This window comes from Gymnoscopelus braueri, assembly GCF_963280865.1.
Source record: "Gymnoscopelus braueri genome assembly, chromosome: 12".
Taxonomy (NCBI): domain Eukaryota; kingdom Metazoa; phylum Chordata; class Actinopteri; order Myctophiformes; family Myctophidae; genus Gymnoscopelus; species Gymnoscopelus braueri.
In genome coordinates, this window is record NC_137614.1 from 7,813,162 (window position 1) to 7,831,509 (window position 18,348).

The following is an 18,348-nucleotide window of genomic DNA, read 5'->3' on the forward strand; positions in this document are numbered from 1 at the left end:
CTATAGAGTGATATATTGGGTGTATCAGGCTGTTTCGTGGACCACTGCTTGGAGATGGAATCACAACAGAGGACCATGCAGTCCGTCTCTGCGCTCCCTTGCAGGAGTGAGTTGCTTTCAACAAGAATGTCGCCGAGTTGTGCCGCTCTGACGATACAAAGTATCCATTACTGAGTGACTCGGTCCTCTAGACTTCATTGACGCTACATTGTAACAATCTGAAGTACCCATTACGTGAGTGAGTGACTATCAGTCCTCGTTACATCGCAGCCACAGATCGTTGAGAAGACGAAATGCCAGTGTAGTTGGTGGTTCTGTGCAGTGAGTGGACAACATAGGAACCCGAGACACACATGCGGCACTTATAGGCTAATCAGTGGCGACCGTTCACTCGCGTTTAAACATTTATATTGACGTTTTTTTTCCCCTGACAAATGGATGGATGTTTCGCCTCCTTTTTCCGGGGAAGTGGATTTTCGACAGAGCGTGTCTTCTATTCAACAAGCGACGCCGCTGTTTTTGACGCTCCTGTTTTTTTTTTTAGAGAAGCGATGGGCGCAGCTTCTTCTTCCCTCAACAGTCGGATGATGCATGTTGCATCTTTCAGCCCCAGCTTGTTGAATCATCACCACGTCGGCGGAGAAGATAATATGGGTTCGTTTTAACTAAACTTCTCTTTTCTGGCCGGCCATAGTATAGTTCAGACTCTCGTCTATCCGAAAAGCTCTGGTGGTGCTGAAAGGACAGCTCCCGTTCGGATAGACGAGTTTAGACTCTAGTCTGTCCAAAAACTTCTCTCTGCAACCAGTGAGTGACCAGTGAGAGACCATCACCATGGCTCGCTCTCTGTGGACAGTGTTTTGGCTCTTGAGGACCGTAGTAGTAGATTATTTGGCGCTGGCACAGGACACATCCTACGCGCCCCACTCCATACGCATCGAGGGCCACATGACGCTGGGGGGACTCTTCCCCGTGCACGCCAGGGGCTCCGACGGCGTGTCTCCCTGCGGGGACATCAAGAAGGACAACGGCATCCACCGGCTGGAGGCCATGATGTACGCCCTGGACCAGATCAACCAGGACGAGCAGCTCCTGCCCAACATCACCCTGGGCGCCCGGGTGCTGGACACCTGCTCCCGGGACACCTACGCGCTGGAGCAGTCGCTGACGTTCGTCCAGGCCCTGATCACCAAGGACACCTCCGACGTGCGGTGCACCAACGGCGATCCGCCGGTGTTCGTCAAGCCCGAGAAGGTGGTGGGAGTCATCGGCGCGTCGGCGAGCTCCGTGTCGATTATGGTCGCCAACATTCTGCGTCTCTTTCAGGCAAGTGTGTGCGCGTGTGCGTGTGCGTGTGCGTGTGTGTGTGTGGTAGAATTTGTGGAATATAAATATGTATGGTTGTAATAGTAGTAGACTGCCATTATACCCACTTTGACAACCTTTTTAAGGTTTTTATTTGATTATTTTATAGCTAAAGAGGAAGAAAATAGGCTATTGGTGATTGATTGATTGATTGATTGATTGATTGATTGATTGATTGATTGATTTAGTACTCCTATAACAGTTTGTAAACAGTACAGTGGTACGATTTTCAATGATTGTTAAAAGGACAACACAAAAAGCCCTATATAAGAGCTTGTTTCCATTGTGGTCCTGGGTATTCAATTCATCAAGACATGTAAAGATACTAGATTGTCTGTCCAGTAGGCTAAGGATAATATAGTGGTTGTGAGACTCGGCAATCTTGTCACTTGCCAAAAATAACTGATCTACAAGCTGACAACGACGCCACGTGTCGTTGTCAGCTTGTAGATCAGTTATTTTTCGACTGGCGGCAACAGACACCGTCGTACGCCGGAGTTATAAACTCGCCGCGAGAGAGGCTGTTGCGCATCTCTGGTGGTGCTGAAGGGACAGCTCCCTACGTTCACTACCATTCTGTCACTGCTGGATTCTTTAAAACCCGCTGCTTGCTGCTTGACGGAGCAACTGACAGACAGACTGTCATCACCATCACAGCCATGCAGTGTGCACAACAATTCCTTGAAGAGCTGGCCTGATGCTCGATCGCTCTTGATTACATGACACTCCTGTAATTGGCTGTATACAGCAAGTTTTCCTCTGTTGTGGGGGTTGGGGGTGGGGGGGGGGAGAGGAAAAGGAGGGGACTGAAGCTCATGTATGCCCATTGAGCTTCATTTGATTTAGTCTGACTAATTGAGTTGTTGTGGATGAAAGTATAGCCTAATAATTCTGTGTCTGTGCTTTCAACATGGGTTGACACTACACTTGACAGGCAGTATATGGTTTAAGAAGTGCACAGACATCCCCATTATTAGGTGCTTAAAATTCGGGAGATGAACGAAACAGTTGCTGCAGAGGCACGAGCAGATGAATTATTAATGGTTATGTTCACAAGCAAATAAAAAATAATAACGCTAGGCCTATTAGGCTACTTGAAACATGGTGTTCCAGACAGCTTCTGTTCTAAGAGAGGCTTTTAAAGCGAGTCGACAAGACACATCAGAGCAAACTGTGTCTTTGTTAATGATCTGCGGTAGCAGATTGTGACAGTCAATAATGCATTCGGTGTGTTTTTTCCAGATCAATTAGACAAACCAAGGGCCCCGGCCTTAAGTAGCTGTTTAACCAGAGAATAAAGCCATCAAAGTACTTAACATGCTCTTAGCACCCACGCTTTATAGTACTACACATGCATAGATGCATGGGCGCACGCACGCGCACGCGCACACACACACACACACACACACACACACACACTCACACACACATACAATCACGCACGCACGCACGCACGCACGCACGCACGCACGCACGCACGCACGCACGCACGCACGCACGCACGCACGCACGCACGCACGCACGCACGCACGCACGCACGCACGCACGCACGCACGCACGCACGCACACACACACACACACACACACACACACACACACACACACACACACACACACACACACACAGACACTGTCACTCGTACTCATATAAATCCTCTTTCTTTTACAACAGATCCAATCTTTAGCAAACCACTCCATCCTCCCTCTGGGGCTTTGTGGCTCCTTTAGCTGGACATACAGCACTGATGCTCCTCAACCACAGCCCTGCACAGTACAATCCTCAGTGATAATTGAACTCCTACATGGAGTACAAGCCCATCTTTATTAGACCCTAATGCAGTGGTTCTCAACCTGTGGGTCGGGGGCCAACATGATTTTTCTTTTGGGGGGGGGGGGGGGTGCCCATATGACAGTGAAGTGACAATTTAAGGACTTTTAAGATGTTTTAAATACCTAAAAAAAGAAAGAAAATACAAAGTAATCAACAAACTATACTATAAAGACTGGGCAAACATTGGCCAAATTGTCAAATAATATAATAAAGAGGTGAAAATAGAAGATCTAGATCTGCTATTTTCACAATATTTATCTCTGGAACCAAGTCAAACTAAATGTAATGCCTCAACTCCTACAATTCCAATTGCTTGTCAGGGTGGGGGGTCCCCAGTTCAAATACGATAATATTTTGGGGGGTCGCTGCCTAAAAATGTTGAGAACCACTGCCCTAATGAACCATTTTAAACTCTATATATTGTGTTCAGCAACCTTTTTTCCCTCTACACCAAATCTCTTCACCCCAAAATAGCCAAACTACAAGCTAACTACGCTTAGCAACGCATGGGGAGCTTGTATGCAGTTTCTCGCTATATCTTTTTGCATAACGTTGGCCTATTATGACATGCCCAGAATGGAGACGCTATAGGGTTCATTGTGGTTAATAATACAGAGGATTTAGCTGTATCTGAGGCTTGGCTTTCATTACCGTTCTCTCTCTGAATGCGAGGATGACGCAGAGCGTGCACGACGTCCACCTGGTGATAAGGTGCAGGGAACGTCAGAAGATCACCCTACAAATAATCCACACACTGCTGTGTATTATAGACCAGTGGTTCTCAAACTTTGTCATGTCAAGGACCCCCAAAATGATATGTATTTCGCCGCAGACCCCCATCTCAAAATATTTTGTTCCAGGGACCCCCCCAGAAGCAAAGATTTGAGTCACAAATGTTCGCTTTAAAGAATATATATTCAAAGGTTTGCACAAATTTGCTAAAATTTTCTGTGTCTCATAAAACGCGGCACCGAGTGCCGCGTTATGAGCTTGTAGATCTGCTATTTTTGAATATAGCCAAAGTATAAAAGGTTAAAGTGGTTAAAATTATTGTGATGCTATATTAACACATTTTGCTGGGGACCCCCTGGAACCCCCCAAGGACCCCTGGGTGTCCCCGGACCCCACTTTGAGAACCAACGTTATAGACGTCAGGTGACCGTTTTGATCTGCAAAGGATCTTCATCAAGATTCCTGATGAAGATCTTTTGGCGAATGAAGTGTTCATGTGATCTCTGCAATGAACAGTGGCAGCTACAGTACACACAAACAAAGGGGGGTTATATTATGCCAGTGTACAAATAACCTGTTCAGCCCCTGTATGGGTCTTTAGGGGGTCTCTACTGGTTCCAGCTTAGTGTGTGCACCTACTGTATAATGGTTCTACTGTACATAGCAGCATTTGACAAAGGTGCTATATAACACCCTTAAGTATGTGCTAATTACTGTAGCACCAAAAGAGGTTCCCCTATGATTACTAGCCAAAGAATATTTGTATTGCTATTTAGCACAAATGATATGTATTTGGCCGTGGACCCCCATCTCAAAAGATTTTGTTCCAGGGACCCCCCAGAAGCAAAGATTTGAGTCACAAATGTTCGCTTTAAAAAGTATATATTCAAAGGTTTGCATTACATTTTCACGACTTTTCAAAAATAGCAGATCTAGAAGCTCATAGCGCGGCATGAGCTATGAGCTTGTATATCTGCTATTTTTGAATAGCCCAAAGAAATCTATGAAATGACACACAGATGCGTTCCCGGTCTTAATGGGTTAAGCCGAAGAATATATGGCCGAAAATAGCAGACCTATCCGCGATGCGTCGTGAGCTTGTAGGTCGACTATCCTCCCCCCCCCCCGCACTGCATTGTTGTGCGACAAACTATATGAATCAGGGCTTTAGTTATAGCAGAAGTCACACAGTACAGGGTGGGAGGGCATGCCTGCCTGCCAGCCTGACAGCCAAGTCAGAGAGAGAGAGAGAGAGGGAGAGCGTAGGTGGGCCCCATCACGCACACCAACCAAACCCATGGCACTAGAGGAGGATTAGGGTTGTGTCGTCATGCCGGGGCAATCAGTGGGATTTCTGTGAGATTGGCAGCGCCTGTCAGCGCGGCTTCTTCCCACGGTGGATGAGGCAGTCACTCTGCATTTATGGTGATATTCCTCCTCCTCTGCCTCCGCCGTGGTGCCACCTTACAGCTGTCACCGTGGGCTGTACCGACGCTGATCCCCCCCCCCCCCCCCCCACCCCCCCGCAGCCCAGACAGACAGACCTTATATGCGCGTTCCTTTGTCGTCTGTGTGGGAGGGCGAACTCGTTTTTTTAAGTGTCCCTCTTAACCCGTTAAGGCCGGGAACGCGTCTGTGTGTCGTTTTTAGATGTCTTTTGAGCTATTAAAAAATAGCAGATATACAAGCTCACATGACCTTGTAGATCTGCTTTTTTTTTTAAACAATCGTGAACAGTTGTGCAAATCTTTGAATATATATATATTTTTATAACATTTTTAACTCAAATCTTTGCTTCTGGGGATTCTGCAAATGCCTTCTAAATCCTAACAGTTTTCTGAAAAAACTTGTGTTACAATCAGTGGTGCTCAAACTTTTTCATGTCAAGGACCACCCAAAATTATATGTATTTGGCTGCGGACCCCCGATCTCAAAACATGTTGTTCCAAGGACCCCCCCAGAAGATTTGAGTTAAAAATGTTTGCTATAAAAATATATATATTCAAAGATTTGCACAACGATTTTTTCGAAAATAGCAGATCCGCAAGCTCATAGCGCGGCACTCGGTGCCGCGCTATGAGCTTGTAGATCTGCTATTTTTGAAAAGCCCAAATAAATAAAAAAAATGACACATATGCTCTCCCGGGCTTTAATGGGTTAACCTTTTCCCAGATGCTCGCAGATGCCGCGGCGGCCACCTTTTTTATTAGGTGAACCTGCAGAGCAATTGCAGAGCCATTGTAATGAGGTTGTCGGTTATGTGTGGGTGCATGTATGTCACTCTTGTTTTGCGATGACTCATTAAACGCCCGTGTTAGGGGTGAAAACAGTTCATCGAACTAATCAATTTAACCACTTAAACCCTATATAACGTAGTTGACTGGGGTCCCGCAGGGCTCCGTGTTAGTTCTGCTCCTTCCTCCCCCCCCTCTACACCAAAATCTCTTTGTTGAAAACAGCTGATCTACAAGCTCACAGTGCAACACGTTGTGAGTTTGTACTGTAGATCTCTCTCGATGTTCTGTATTTCTAAGCAACAACGTTGTACGACGGCATAAGTGGTTTATCAGAGTAATTAATTTAGTCAATTATTTAAAAAAAGAATATTATATATATATATATATATATATATATATATATATATATATATATATATATATATATATATATATCTTTTTTACAAATCTCTTTATTATTTTTTTCAGACAATACAAAGGAACATTGTGTCAAGCAGTGATAACAAAGAGGTCTGATTTTTGCTGACAAAAAACAACAATTAAACAAAGCAACAAAGCGCAACTTAACAGAACAAAACAGTAAAATAGTAAACCGATATCAAATGTACATGTTAAATGCAAGACATATAAAAACAAAATTAACAGACAAAGACAGACAGTAACCAAAGACACTCATTCATACCAGGGAACAGGAGGGAGAGAGAGGAGGGGAGGGAAGGGAAGGGGGGGGGGGGTTTCTGCTCAGAACACTAATTTGTGAGTTCTTCCCCATAGTAAGGGTGCCATTGTGGTCCAGATTATCACTTTTAATCGAATAAGTAATCGATAGAATAATTGCTTAGAAAAAAAATTATGGATCGCTGCACTTTATCATTGTCAAATCACAACACGAGGCCATGAAACATATACTATATCACAGTGTGTGGTTCTCAACCTTTTCTGTACAGGTTGAGAACCTATATTAGATCTAACTCAGTATCTTGCATATGGTGCAGTTTGGTGGTCAAAAATGTCAAGGCCGGCCATGATGAGACAATGCAGAATGGCCTTGTTTTTTCGGTAAAGCCTTTCTCAGCTTTGTGCACAGTAAACTCCTGAGTTGAGAGGGTACAAATGGAACCAAATGGAGCTGAAGTGGCAATCTTCTTTCTTCCCTGTTAGATTGCACACTTCTGTGAAACAGTCCTTGGCAACCAGCTTGACCCACAAAATAAGTCCTCCGAGACAGTAAAAAATTAACAAAGGTGCTTTACTTAAAAGTAAACAGTACAACTTGTTTCCTGTGAGTGTGGTCAAAAAACTATGTTGCTCCCAACACTGCTTCACTCTAATGAACCAATAGAAACCCCCCCCCAGACTGTGAGTTACTAATCAAATAACAAGGGAGCAACCCATAGGCTGAGGCTTAATTACCCAGTGCAATCAAAGAGCATACTTACAGGCTGTGACCCAATTCAGGTCATACCAATATGGCTCTTACAGGAGCCTTTTGGGGGACCCCAAAATAGAACGGAGTCAGCACTGTGAACCAAGCCACTTTTTTATTTACCAACCATGTGACGTTTGGAATGTGGCGTAGCTCTTCTTCAGACATACCAGGCTCCAAAAGTCACCCAGGTGGTATTCTGAATAAAACATAGCCTTCACCACCTGGCATGTTAACTTTTAGACGTGCATGCTTCATTCCAGTGGTGTAAAGTACATTTACTCAAGTACTATACTTAAGTACAATTTTGAGGTACTTTTTACTTTACTGGAGTATTTCCAATTGCCTATACTTCTACTTCTACTCCACTACATCTCAGAGGCAAATATTGTACTTTTACTCCACTACAATTATTTGAAAACTTTAGTTACTTTTTAGATATACATTTTTATATTATAAAACATATATTAACCACTTTAGCCCTATATTATACATAGGCTATTTGAAAATAGCCGATCTACAAGCTCACAACGCGTCGCGATTGTGAGCTTGTAGATCGGCTATTTTCAAATATTTTACTTTTGTAGTACATTTTGATACCAATACCTTTGTACTTTTACTCAAGTAAATTTAGAATTCCGCACTTTTACTTGTAACAGAGTACTTCTACATTGCAGTATTGATACTTGTACTTATGTATAAAATGTGAGTACTTTTTCCACCACTGCGTGTTTACCCTCTCATTGTTATAATACTGAGGATTTTACTGACAGGGTGCCGCATTGTGTTGTTCAGAATCACTTTATTTGGCCAGGTGGGATCATATATGAGTAATTTGACTTGGTGCACTGCTCTTACATAATGGAAAAACAGGAAAAAAAATATATTTTGAGCAATTCTGCTTAACGATCGCCCCTTAACGGGCTGATTCCTTAAAGGCTCTCTTTATCGATTCCTATATTGAAAAACATCTAACTTCATTATAATCTTTGATAAACACAAATTCAATCATACATACAGTATGGCATACATATTATTGTAGCCCTCTGGGTTACTTGAGGGGGTTCCAAATGGATCCTTCCAGGTCTGTAACTATCTCAGAGTGCACAGATGGAACCAAATGGACCCATAGTTATGGTGGTCCTTGAAATTAAGACGTTTCAGAACCTTCCGGAAACGGTTCCTCAATGTTGGATCCAGTGGTGTAAAGTAACTACGTACATTTACTCAAGTACTGTACTAGTTTTGAGGTATTTTTTACTTTTCCAATTTTCCAATTTTCTCTACTTTTACTTCTACTCCACTACATCTCAGAGGCAAATATTGTACTTTTACTCCACTACAATTATTTGAAAACTTGAATTACTAGTTACTTTGTAGATTTTGATTATTATTACAAAACATACAGTAACCACTTCAGCCCTATATATATATTGGCCATTTGAAAATAGCAGATCTACAAGCTCACAATTTGTCACGATGCGGCACATTGTGAGCTTGTATAGTAGTATTATAATAGTATTTTCAAAAGATTTTCTTTTTTAAACTTATAAAATGGGACATTTTGCATAATGAGTACTTTTGGTACTTTAAGTAAAATTTTATGTCAATACTTTTGTACTTTTACTCAAGTAAATGTTGTATTCCGGACTTTTACTTGTAACGGAGTATTTCCACATTGCTGTATTGATACTTTTACTTAAGTACAAAAAAATGTGAGTACTTTTTCCACCACTGGTTGTATCCGATTCCCTGCGGGTTCTGGATCCCATCCCCTATAGGGATCATAATAATGAGTGATTTGACTTGCTGCTCTGCTCTTACATAAGAAGAAAACCCATCCAGCAGATTAGTATTGATAGTCGTCTGTAATGATGATGGAGGAGGCGGCAGACCTCAGCGGCAATCAGGAGAGACAGGAAGTGACAGTTCTTCAGCCCATTTACCTTCTCATCAGTCATGCAGCCTTTGATTAACCCATTCGGGCCGGGAGCGCATCTGTGTCATTTTAGATATATATATATTTTTTTATATACTTTGTGGGCTATTCAAAAATAGCAGATCTACAAGCTCAGTGTGCCGCGCTATGAGCTTGTAGATCTGCTATTTTTTTGGGGGGAAATCGTGAAAGATTGTCCAAATCTTTGAATGTATATATTTTTTAAAGACCTGAGGCAGATTCTACAAATGTCTTCTAAATCCTAAACGGTTGTCATGTCAAGGACCACCCAAAATTATATGTAGTTGGCCGCGGACCCCATCTCAAAATATTTTGTTCCAGGGAGCAAAGATCTGAGTTAAAAAATGTTCGCTTAAAAAAATATATACATATTCAAAGATTTGCTAAAATTGTCATGCTTTTTCAAATAAATAGCAGATCTGCAAGCTCATACCACGGCACTTGGTGCCGCGCTATGAGCTTGTATATCTGCTATTTTTGAATAGCCAAAGACATCTAAAGTGACACAGATACGTTCCCGGATTGAAAGGGTTAACATGGGCCTGGCAATTACAAGTTTCTCCATATTATTATTGACTCCAGTTCACCACGTAGCTAATTAATTAGCCAAAAGCAGGATGAGAGGGCGCCCGTTCAGACATAATTGAAAAAAGAAAATTATTCTGAGAAAAACAGAGTTATTTGTCATTACTCCTATTTATCTTGTATTAATTTTTTATTTGACCTTTTATTTAGCCAGGGTTATAAAGTCCCTTTGAGATTAAAAGTTGTTTTCCAAAGGGAGCCCTAGGGGCACGACAGGCAGCAGTGCAAATTAAAACAAGCAACGCAGTAAAACCAGGAATAAAAAAAACAAAAAAAAAACAGAATTGAAACATTATCCGGTAGGCATACAACTATTTTTCAATAACCTAGCAACTGAAAACACTGACAGTTCACAGAGTCTGCCTCCAGCTCTTTAAATCTGACTGTAAAAGCGTTCAGCGAGATCGACTGATCCAGTCTCAAGGTACTTTGCAGATCAGTTCCACGCAAAAGCCCTTTTTCCAAACTCATGTACAAGCAGCAAGTGTAGTAAGTCCATAATATTGCTAACATCAATATAACAATAATACAAGTTCTGGCCCCACAATGGTGGAATGAACTCCCCACTGATGTCATGACAGCAGAGTCACTGCCCATCTTTCGCCGCAGGCTGAAAACCCACCTCTTCAGGAAACTCTACCCTTCCTCTTCGCCTTGCCTACTTGTTGTTAACTAGTTGTACGAGCTCTTGTTTTATTGTTTTATTGGATCTTGTTTACTCGATACATTTATTTGTTTTAGCTCTTGCTCATTTGATTTTCCTACTTGTCTCATCTGTTTAAGAAAGTAGGTAGCTGATATATTGCACTTTTACCTTAGCGCTAGGTATACTCTTAGTTGCTTGTTTTAGAACAGAATGCACTTAAGACTCGTTCCCTACCTATGTTGAATGCACTTATTGTAAGTCGCTTTGGATGCTAATTAGATAAGAAAAATAAACTTGTGAAGCTTTCCTATAGCAGCAATAGTAACATCAACATAACAATAAAATATTGTGCAAATAAGGCTTACAGATACCTTACAGATACCTTATATATGGTATACGTTGTGAAACATCGGTTTGAGCAACCTGTACAGGAATCTAGTCTTTGCTACAGTACCACCTCATTTTAAATCACACATCTTGTTAGCGCAATATCGAATGGCTTTACGTCATAGGACTTAAAGGGGGATACCACTCGTTTTCAACATTAACTATGTCATTAAAATACCTCAGAGCTGATGTGTGGAAATAAGACCCCACACCTTCTGTGTTGCCTAGAACCGGAGAATTGATTTTTTTTTTTATCAGTGACGTATGGGGAGATAAACCCCTCCGTGACAGTAACGTGATAACGTGATAACAAGATGAGGTTTCTAAATGAAAGGCCTTCCACATCGTCATCATGTTATCACGTCCGTTTAGAAACATCATCACTTTACTATAGTCCATATAAGGGTGTTTATACGTCTCGGAAGGATTTCCCTACTTCCGTACTGTATGTCAGCGCGGAATGAATATTCGCTGTACATCTTACTGTCTTATAATGGCATATTATATTCTGTTTCACAAGACATTTATATGAATGGAGGCATCAGCTAAATGAATAGTTTGTGTGAGATAACTGTGACGCCTTGTCACTCACTTCAGACGTCAATATTCCTGCCGCTCTGTTTGGTCTGGGTTTGCCCTCAGCCCAGAGCGTGTGTGACAGCCCCGCCCCCTACACCAGCCATTCTGCCCCCTACACCAGCCATTCTCAACCTTTTGATTTTCAAGGATCCCCAGGCATCCCCAGGCATCAAGCCACAGACCCCCGTTTTATCTATATCTATATCTCTGGGCCCTAATCTTTGCTGTATAATCACTGTGTTCATTTAACTCAGAGTGTACAGATGGAACCAAATGGACCCCTAGTGTGGTTCCATTTGGCAGTGGTGGAAAGTAACTAAGTACATGTACTCAAGTACTGTAGGCTATTTAAGTACAGTTTTGAGGTATTTGTACTTTACTTGAGTATTTCCAATTTTCCAATACTTTTACTTCTACTCCACTACATCTTAGAGGCAAATATTGTACTTTTACTGCACTACAATGATTTGAAAACGTAGTTACTTTGCAGATATACATTATTATATTATGAAACATACATTAAAGAGGTGGTGCCATGTCTTTGCACTTTTTCTGTTTTTCATGTGTCTATGAGGTTGATAGAACTTCATTAAGGCCCCCGCTGGTGGTTTTAAGGTGTTTCATGTCTTCTCTGACTATTTGGAGTTTTTTCCTGGAGGCTGAAACCTTGAGAGTCAAACGTGCCAATCCAAAAACAGCGACATACTGACGTAACAATGCCCATACCCACCCACCGCACCTCCCCTCATTATCATTGTCATTTATACTACAACCTTTTATGGGTGGAGCTGCCTCAAACACGTGTGTGACCATGGCAGGGTTTGTTCTGCGCTGCTGTGTGACAGCTATCAAACAGTTGTTTCACACTTTGCCCATTGACACGGACAAACGTGATCAATGGCTTAATTTCATTTATAAAGACAGGATTATTCCCTCAGCCCCCTCTACCAGGCTTCGGGTGTGTAGTTCCCATTTTGTTGATGACTGCTTCACCAACTTAGTGCAAGTCAATATGGGATTTGCAAACAGGAAAGTACTGAAGCCAGATTATATTCCGACGATTTATCCTGGAGACACAGAAAGCAGCACCTCAGGAGCGTTACCGGTAAATTAAAACATCCGCCAGCCCCAATAAAATGATTTAGGAGCATGAATCGGTTTGACATAGCCTTGTGTCTGTGACCTCCCCCACCGTTTAGTTGTGGGATTTAGTTCAGCGTCAATAAGATCGCTTCTGAACATCGTATGGAAAATGTAACGGTAGTCGCGGTAACCTACAGTCGTCTGTTGTTACGACGGTGTGAAGAAATTAATGGATGGGTTGAAACAACCTTTTAAATCGGGGTTTTGTGCCGGTCTGCGACTCTGCGTTGAATTCAACGTGCAGAGACAGTGCTGGTCGTGAACGCGCATCGCCGTTTAACATGGCGTAGAGTTAGATCAGGGACGAGCCTCCATGTTAATTCAACGCAGGCTGCCAACAAACTAAGGTTTTAAACGGTTGTTTGAGCCCATCGATGCGTTGTTTCACGCCGTCGGAACAACAGACATATGTAGGTTACGGCGCCTAGCTTTAGATTTTTCATACGATGTTCAGAAGGTAAAACATTTACATTAAATCGGCAGAACATACCGATGCGGGCGGGACCAACTCGAGTCATACAGTCTCAGCCAACGTTAGGGTCGCTAGAGCTAGTTCAGTTGGATTAGATACATAGCGTGATTGTTTGTCAATATAATAAAAAAAGAGACGAATTATCTGTGCCTCTGCAAACAGAAGTGTATTATCAAGGTGGAAATGGCTCTGAATACATTATGAGAGCATCAGTTAGACGTTTTATATGCATATGCCTACTGTAATATACTGTAGCTTATATTTCCATTTTCTAGTAAGGGGATGTATGGAAAGAATACATAGCCCATTTAAATGGGAATGTCAGGTTGAAGGAATACAAATGCATTGTAATGATAGTAAAATGTGTGCAGTGATGCTATAAATAATGTCACTGATGTAATGGATACCATAGTCATTGTAAGATAAAGTTCTGGATCACTGGATATTGAACATCACCATGGCACATCTGTAAGAATGTATGACAACTGATGGTTCTGTTTAAAGGACAACTTTAGTTTTTTACAACCAAGGTTTATGTTTTAGATTGTAATTAAAGTAAATATAGTTTTAGCAATTTTTGCGATCTTTTTTACAGTGGGGGGAGGCATTCTGTCCGGTGGCTAAATATGTATTTTTTTACACAATAACCCGGCGTTTTCTTTATTATTATTTACAGTAGCTCTTCTAGCCCCCAATAATAATCACATCTGGCCATCAAAGACCACCGTACCTTTTGTATTGTGTAAAAAAGGCATATTTAGCCACCGGACAGAATGCCCCCGCCCACTGTAAAAAATATCGCGAAAATTGCTACTATAGAAAGCAGTAAATGAAAAAGAAATAACACTCATCTTTTATTTACTTTAACTACAAGCTAAAATATAAACCTTGGTTGTAAAAAAAACTAAGTTGTCCTTTTAAGCCTTTTATTTATCCGTTGCACACATGAGCATTTGGGATTTGAGCAAAGGGTTGATGAGGCTTTCCGGTTATGGAGTAGTTCTTCTTCCTCCTCATCTTCATCTGAACCAGATTCAGGTTCAAACATATATGGCTGTATTTGTCCAATTTGTCCTCCTGCCATTTTGTAAACAAATGGGCAGAACCATGGGCAGTCCTTTAGTGATAAGGGGGAAGGACTAGGACAGGTGGGTGGTCTTATAGGAGGAGGCGGAGGGACTGGATTAGATGGGTGGTGCTAAGTGAAACCAGGTATACTTAATGAACTGGTGGGTGTGTCTACATAAAAACAACATTTTAACACTTACTGTACACTTTTTAATTTTTTGAAAAAAATCCTTACATAATAATAATACCTTATGATCAGGTTTTAGGGTTGAAAAATATCATGGCACTCCATCTTTAACCACTTCAACCGCGATCATCTCCCCCTCCCCTGTGTGATAATGAACCATCAGCGCGGCCAAACAGCGATTGTAGATTTTATTGCGGGGGGGACATTAAATATTGTGACCACGGCGTTCAGGATGTGAGCGGCTGCTGATCTGTTAATGCTGGAAAATTGACATGAGGGATGGATTTTTTTTCCTCCTTCTGAGGGCTCCCAGGAGGCTTGATCAATACCGTTGCCATGGAGAGGCTGATTTGCTACTTAGATGCTTGTATTTCAGCACCTCTCACGCTGCCTTTGAAATGAGAAGAAGCCCCTAAAGACATGAGCGGAGGAGAGGAGAGAAAAAAAAGCAAATCAGCAAAACGTTTGAATTTCTGCCAAAAGCATTGTTATGGTTTCCAAAAGCATTGTTATGGTTTCCAAAAGCATTGTTATGGTTTCCAAAAGCATTGTTACGCCTCACCTTTTGTGAAATGATCCTCGCCTTGTGCTCCGCGAGCAGGCAGCGATTTGTTTGTGGAGCAACAGTTAATTGAACAAATCTAAATATATATACTAGGGGTGTGACTAATTTCACGATACGGTACGATACACGATATTGGGCTCACGATATCGATACGATACTTTTTGTTATGAAAATATATGGGCGGGAAAAAAGCTTATGAAAATATATGGGGGTGAAAAAAAACAAATGCAAACAAATACTTCTGTTTTTGCATTATTATTATTGCAACAAAAAAACAGCCAAAACGATACATATCGTCACGAAAACGTATCGCGATATATCGTGGGACGATATATCGCCACACCCCTAATATATATTCATACATATATATATATATATATATATATATATATATATATATATATATATATATATAAAGAGAGAGAGAGATACCGGTAGATATAGCTATAATCCATTTTAATATAACTAATCAATTTTAGGTGAAGAAATAGAAATGTGACAAATGATCAAAGACATGTGGTTCTCAGTTATTAGAACGTTCAAATGTGGTCGATAAAGTAATCGCTAAGAAAATAATGGCTAGTCGCAGCCCTAAAGAAGATTATAATGAAAAAATATATATCAGCAAAACGTTTGAATTCCTGCCAGAAAGCATTGTTACGGTTCACCTTTTTGAGAAATCATCCTCGCCTTTTTCGGCGAGCAGCCGGCGATTGTCAGGCGCATAGAAATGCTTCACAGCTGAAGAACCTCGGCAAACCGTGTCCGTTCACCATTCGGAGCTCCTGGCCCCCCATTCATTGAATGAATCGTGAAATAGATTTTTTTTTATCCCGATGACATTTACATCAGGGAGTGCAGCCAAGCTATTCTCTGTCTCCTCTCTGTATGCCAGAGCAGAGACGGAGGCAAAACATTTTTTGTATTGAACTGAGGTGAACTTGTGTCCTTCTGTCTGGGGATTGGGGGGACGGGGGGGGCGGGGAGGCGGGCCCAGTAGGCCATGCTGTCTGAGTGAGGCATTGATGTCCTCTCTGCTCTCAAACCCTGACAGGCCTGAGCACTGTGGTAGCTCTCTCTTTATGTTTTTTTTATTAACATCTCTCCTTTGGGCGGAGAACGATCGCTGTGATTGATTTGAGGGAGGAGGAAGCCGCCTCGTGGGGGTGAACTGTGGAGCAGACAGTGGCGAAGGCGCCAGGCAGGCACGCAAGCGAGGAAGGACGAAAGACACGTGTTGCCCGTCTACTGCAAGGGTTCCCAAACTTTTTCAGGCTACGACCCCCCCCAAAATAATCATAGTTCAACTGGAACCTTGGAATTGTTGCCATTACATTTAGTTTGACTCGGTTCCACAGGTACATACTGTATTGTGAAAATAGCCGATCTACAAGCTCACAACGCCTCGCGCTGCGAGGCGTTGTGAGCTTGTAGATCGGCTAATTTCACAATGTTTGCCTCTTTCTTATGTAATATTTGACAATTTGGCCAAAGTATTAAAAAGGTCTTAAAATTGTAACTTTGGAAATGTGCAGATACCCTGTATACACTTATACTGCATGTTGTTTTGTTTACTGTTGAGTGAGAAAACAATGTTGCACGTTAAGCTAATCATCTGGGGGACCCCCCCAAAATCATTTGGGGATCCCCCCAAAATAATTTTTTGCCCCAGTTTGGGAACCACTACTGCCTACTGTATCAAAGTGATGCTGAAACTAGCACCGAATGTCTACTCTAGTGGTTCTCAAACTTTAAACAAAAAAATATTCAAGGACCCCTCCATAACTCTCAGAGTTAAAGACCTAGCTGTAACCGTCCATTTGGAACTCCTTCAAGAAACCCTGAGGCTTTGAGAACCACCAGTCTATCGCTTTGTCTCTCAGAGACGAGGTGTGGATAGGTCAAATTTACTACTAGAATAAACTAAAAGCCTTTCTCCATTCTGCTAATATATCAGTCACGGCTGTTGCGTCAATAAAACTAATACATAAAGTCGGGTCTGTGGTGAGTTGGAAATCCTCAGCATTGATTAAGAACAGCTCCTTCTTAGCTCCAGGCTATGGTCAAGGCTTACACTCCTGCCCGACCACTTTGGTCTGCCGCCTCGGGGCGACTGATTGCCTCGTCGCTCAAGGGTCCTACTGGCCGATCTACGCGGTCACGGCTTTTTTCTGTTCTGGCCCCACAGTGGTGGAATAAACTCCCCACTGATGTCAGGACAACAGAGTCACTGCCCATCTTTCGCCGCAGGCTGAAAACCCACCTCTTGTAATAATACACTTATTTGTTTTAGCTCTTGCTCATTTGATTTTCCTATTTTGTCTCATCTGTTTATGAAAGTAGGTAGCTGATATATTGCACTTTTACCTTAGCGCTAGGTATACTCTTAGTTGCTTGTTTTAGAAGAGAATGCACTTAAGACTTGGATAAAAGCGTCTGCTAAATGACTGTGATGTAATGTAATGTAAATTGATGTCATCGGCAGGTACAACTACTAGCGCTCCACAGCGTTGTGAGCTTGTAGATATAGGCTTTTTAAAAAATAAAATAAAATTAGTGGTTGAAACGGCTGCTTGCTGCTTTCATAGATCCGGTGATTTAGTTGTAGTGCAGTCAGCAGTTCATTCAGCATTTCAAGCGTACGGTACATAAACGACAGAGACAAACAAACGCTTGTAACGCAAAAGCAATTAAGATGCTGCCCTAATAGCCGTCACACATACCTTTGTGCTTTTGCCTATAATTATACACACAATAATTATTGATTGGTTGATGTCTTGTCTGTACATTTGTACATGCATACACACGCACAGACACACACACGCACACGCACACACACACGCACACACACACAAGCACACGCACACGCACACATGCATACTGTGCATACATTGACTCAGTGTTGATTTTGACGGCACATTTTGATTTAGTCTTAATAAATTCCATTTAGTTTGAGTAAAATTTTTGTCATCTGAAATGTTTTAGTTTTAGTCTAGTTTTAGTCGACTAAATATCATAAGATTATAGTCGACTAAATCTACAGTTGATTTAGTCGACTGAAATGTATTTTGGCGGTGCCTTGATGCCGTCGTAATGGCCTATTTTACACTTGGCTGCATGCTGAAAATAGCCGATCTACAAGCTCACAACGCGTCGTGAGCTTGT

The 18,348-nt window shown here is 41.9% G+C and overlaps 1 protein-coding gene across 1 annotated transcript in view; it reads left to right on the forward strand.

Annotated features, from left to right (window-relative positions):
* Window positions 1–834: 834 nt before the first annotated feature.
* Window positions 835–18,348, forward strand: part of LOC308097452 (metabotropic glutamate receptor 7-like) — a gene marked incomplete at both ends in the record, with an annotated part of 249,239 nt that continues 231,725 nt past the window's right edge. The window contains one exon of the mRNA XM_080445211.1: window positions 835–1,326. Coding sequence (XP_080301337.1) covers window positions 835–1,326 — 492 coding nt within the window. The remainder of the gene's footprint in view (window positions 1,327–18,348) is intronic.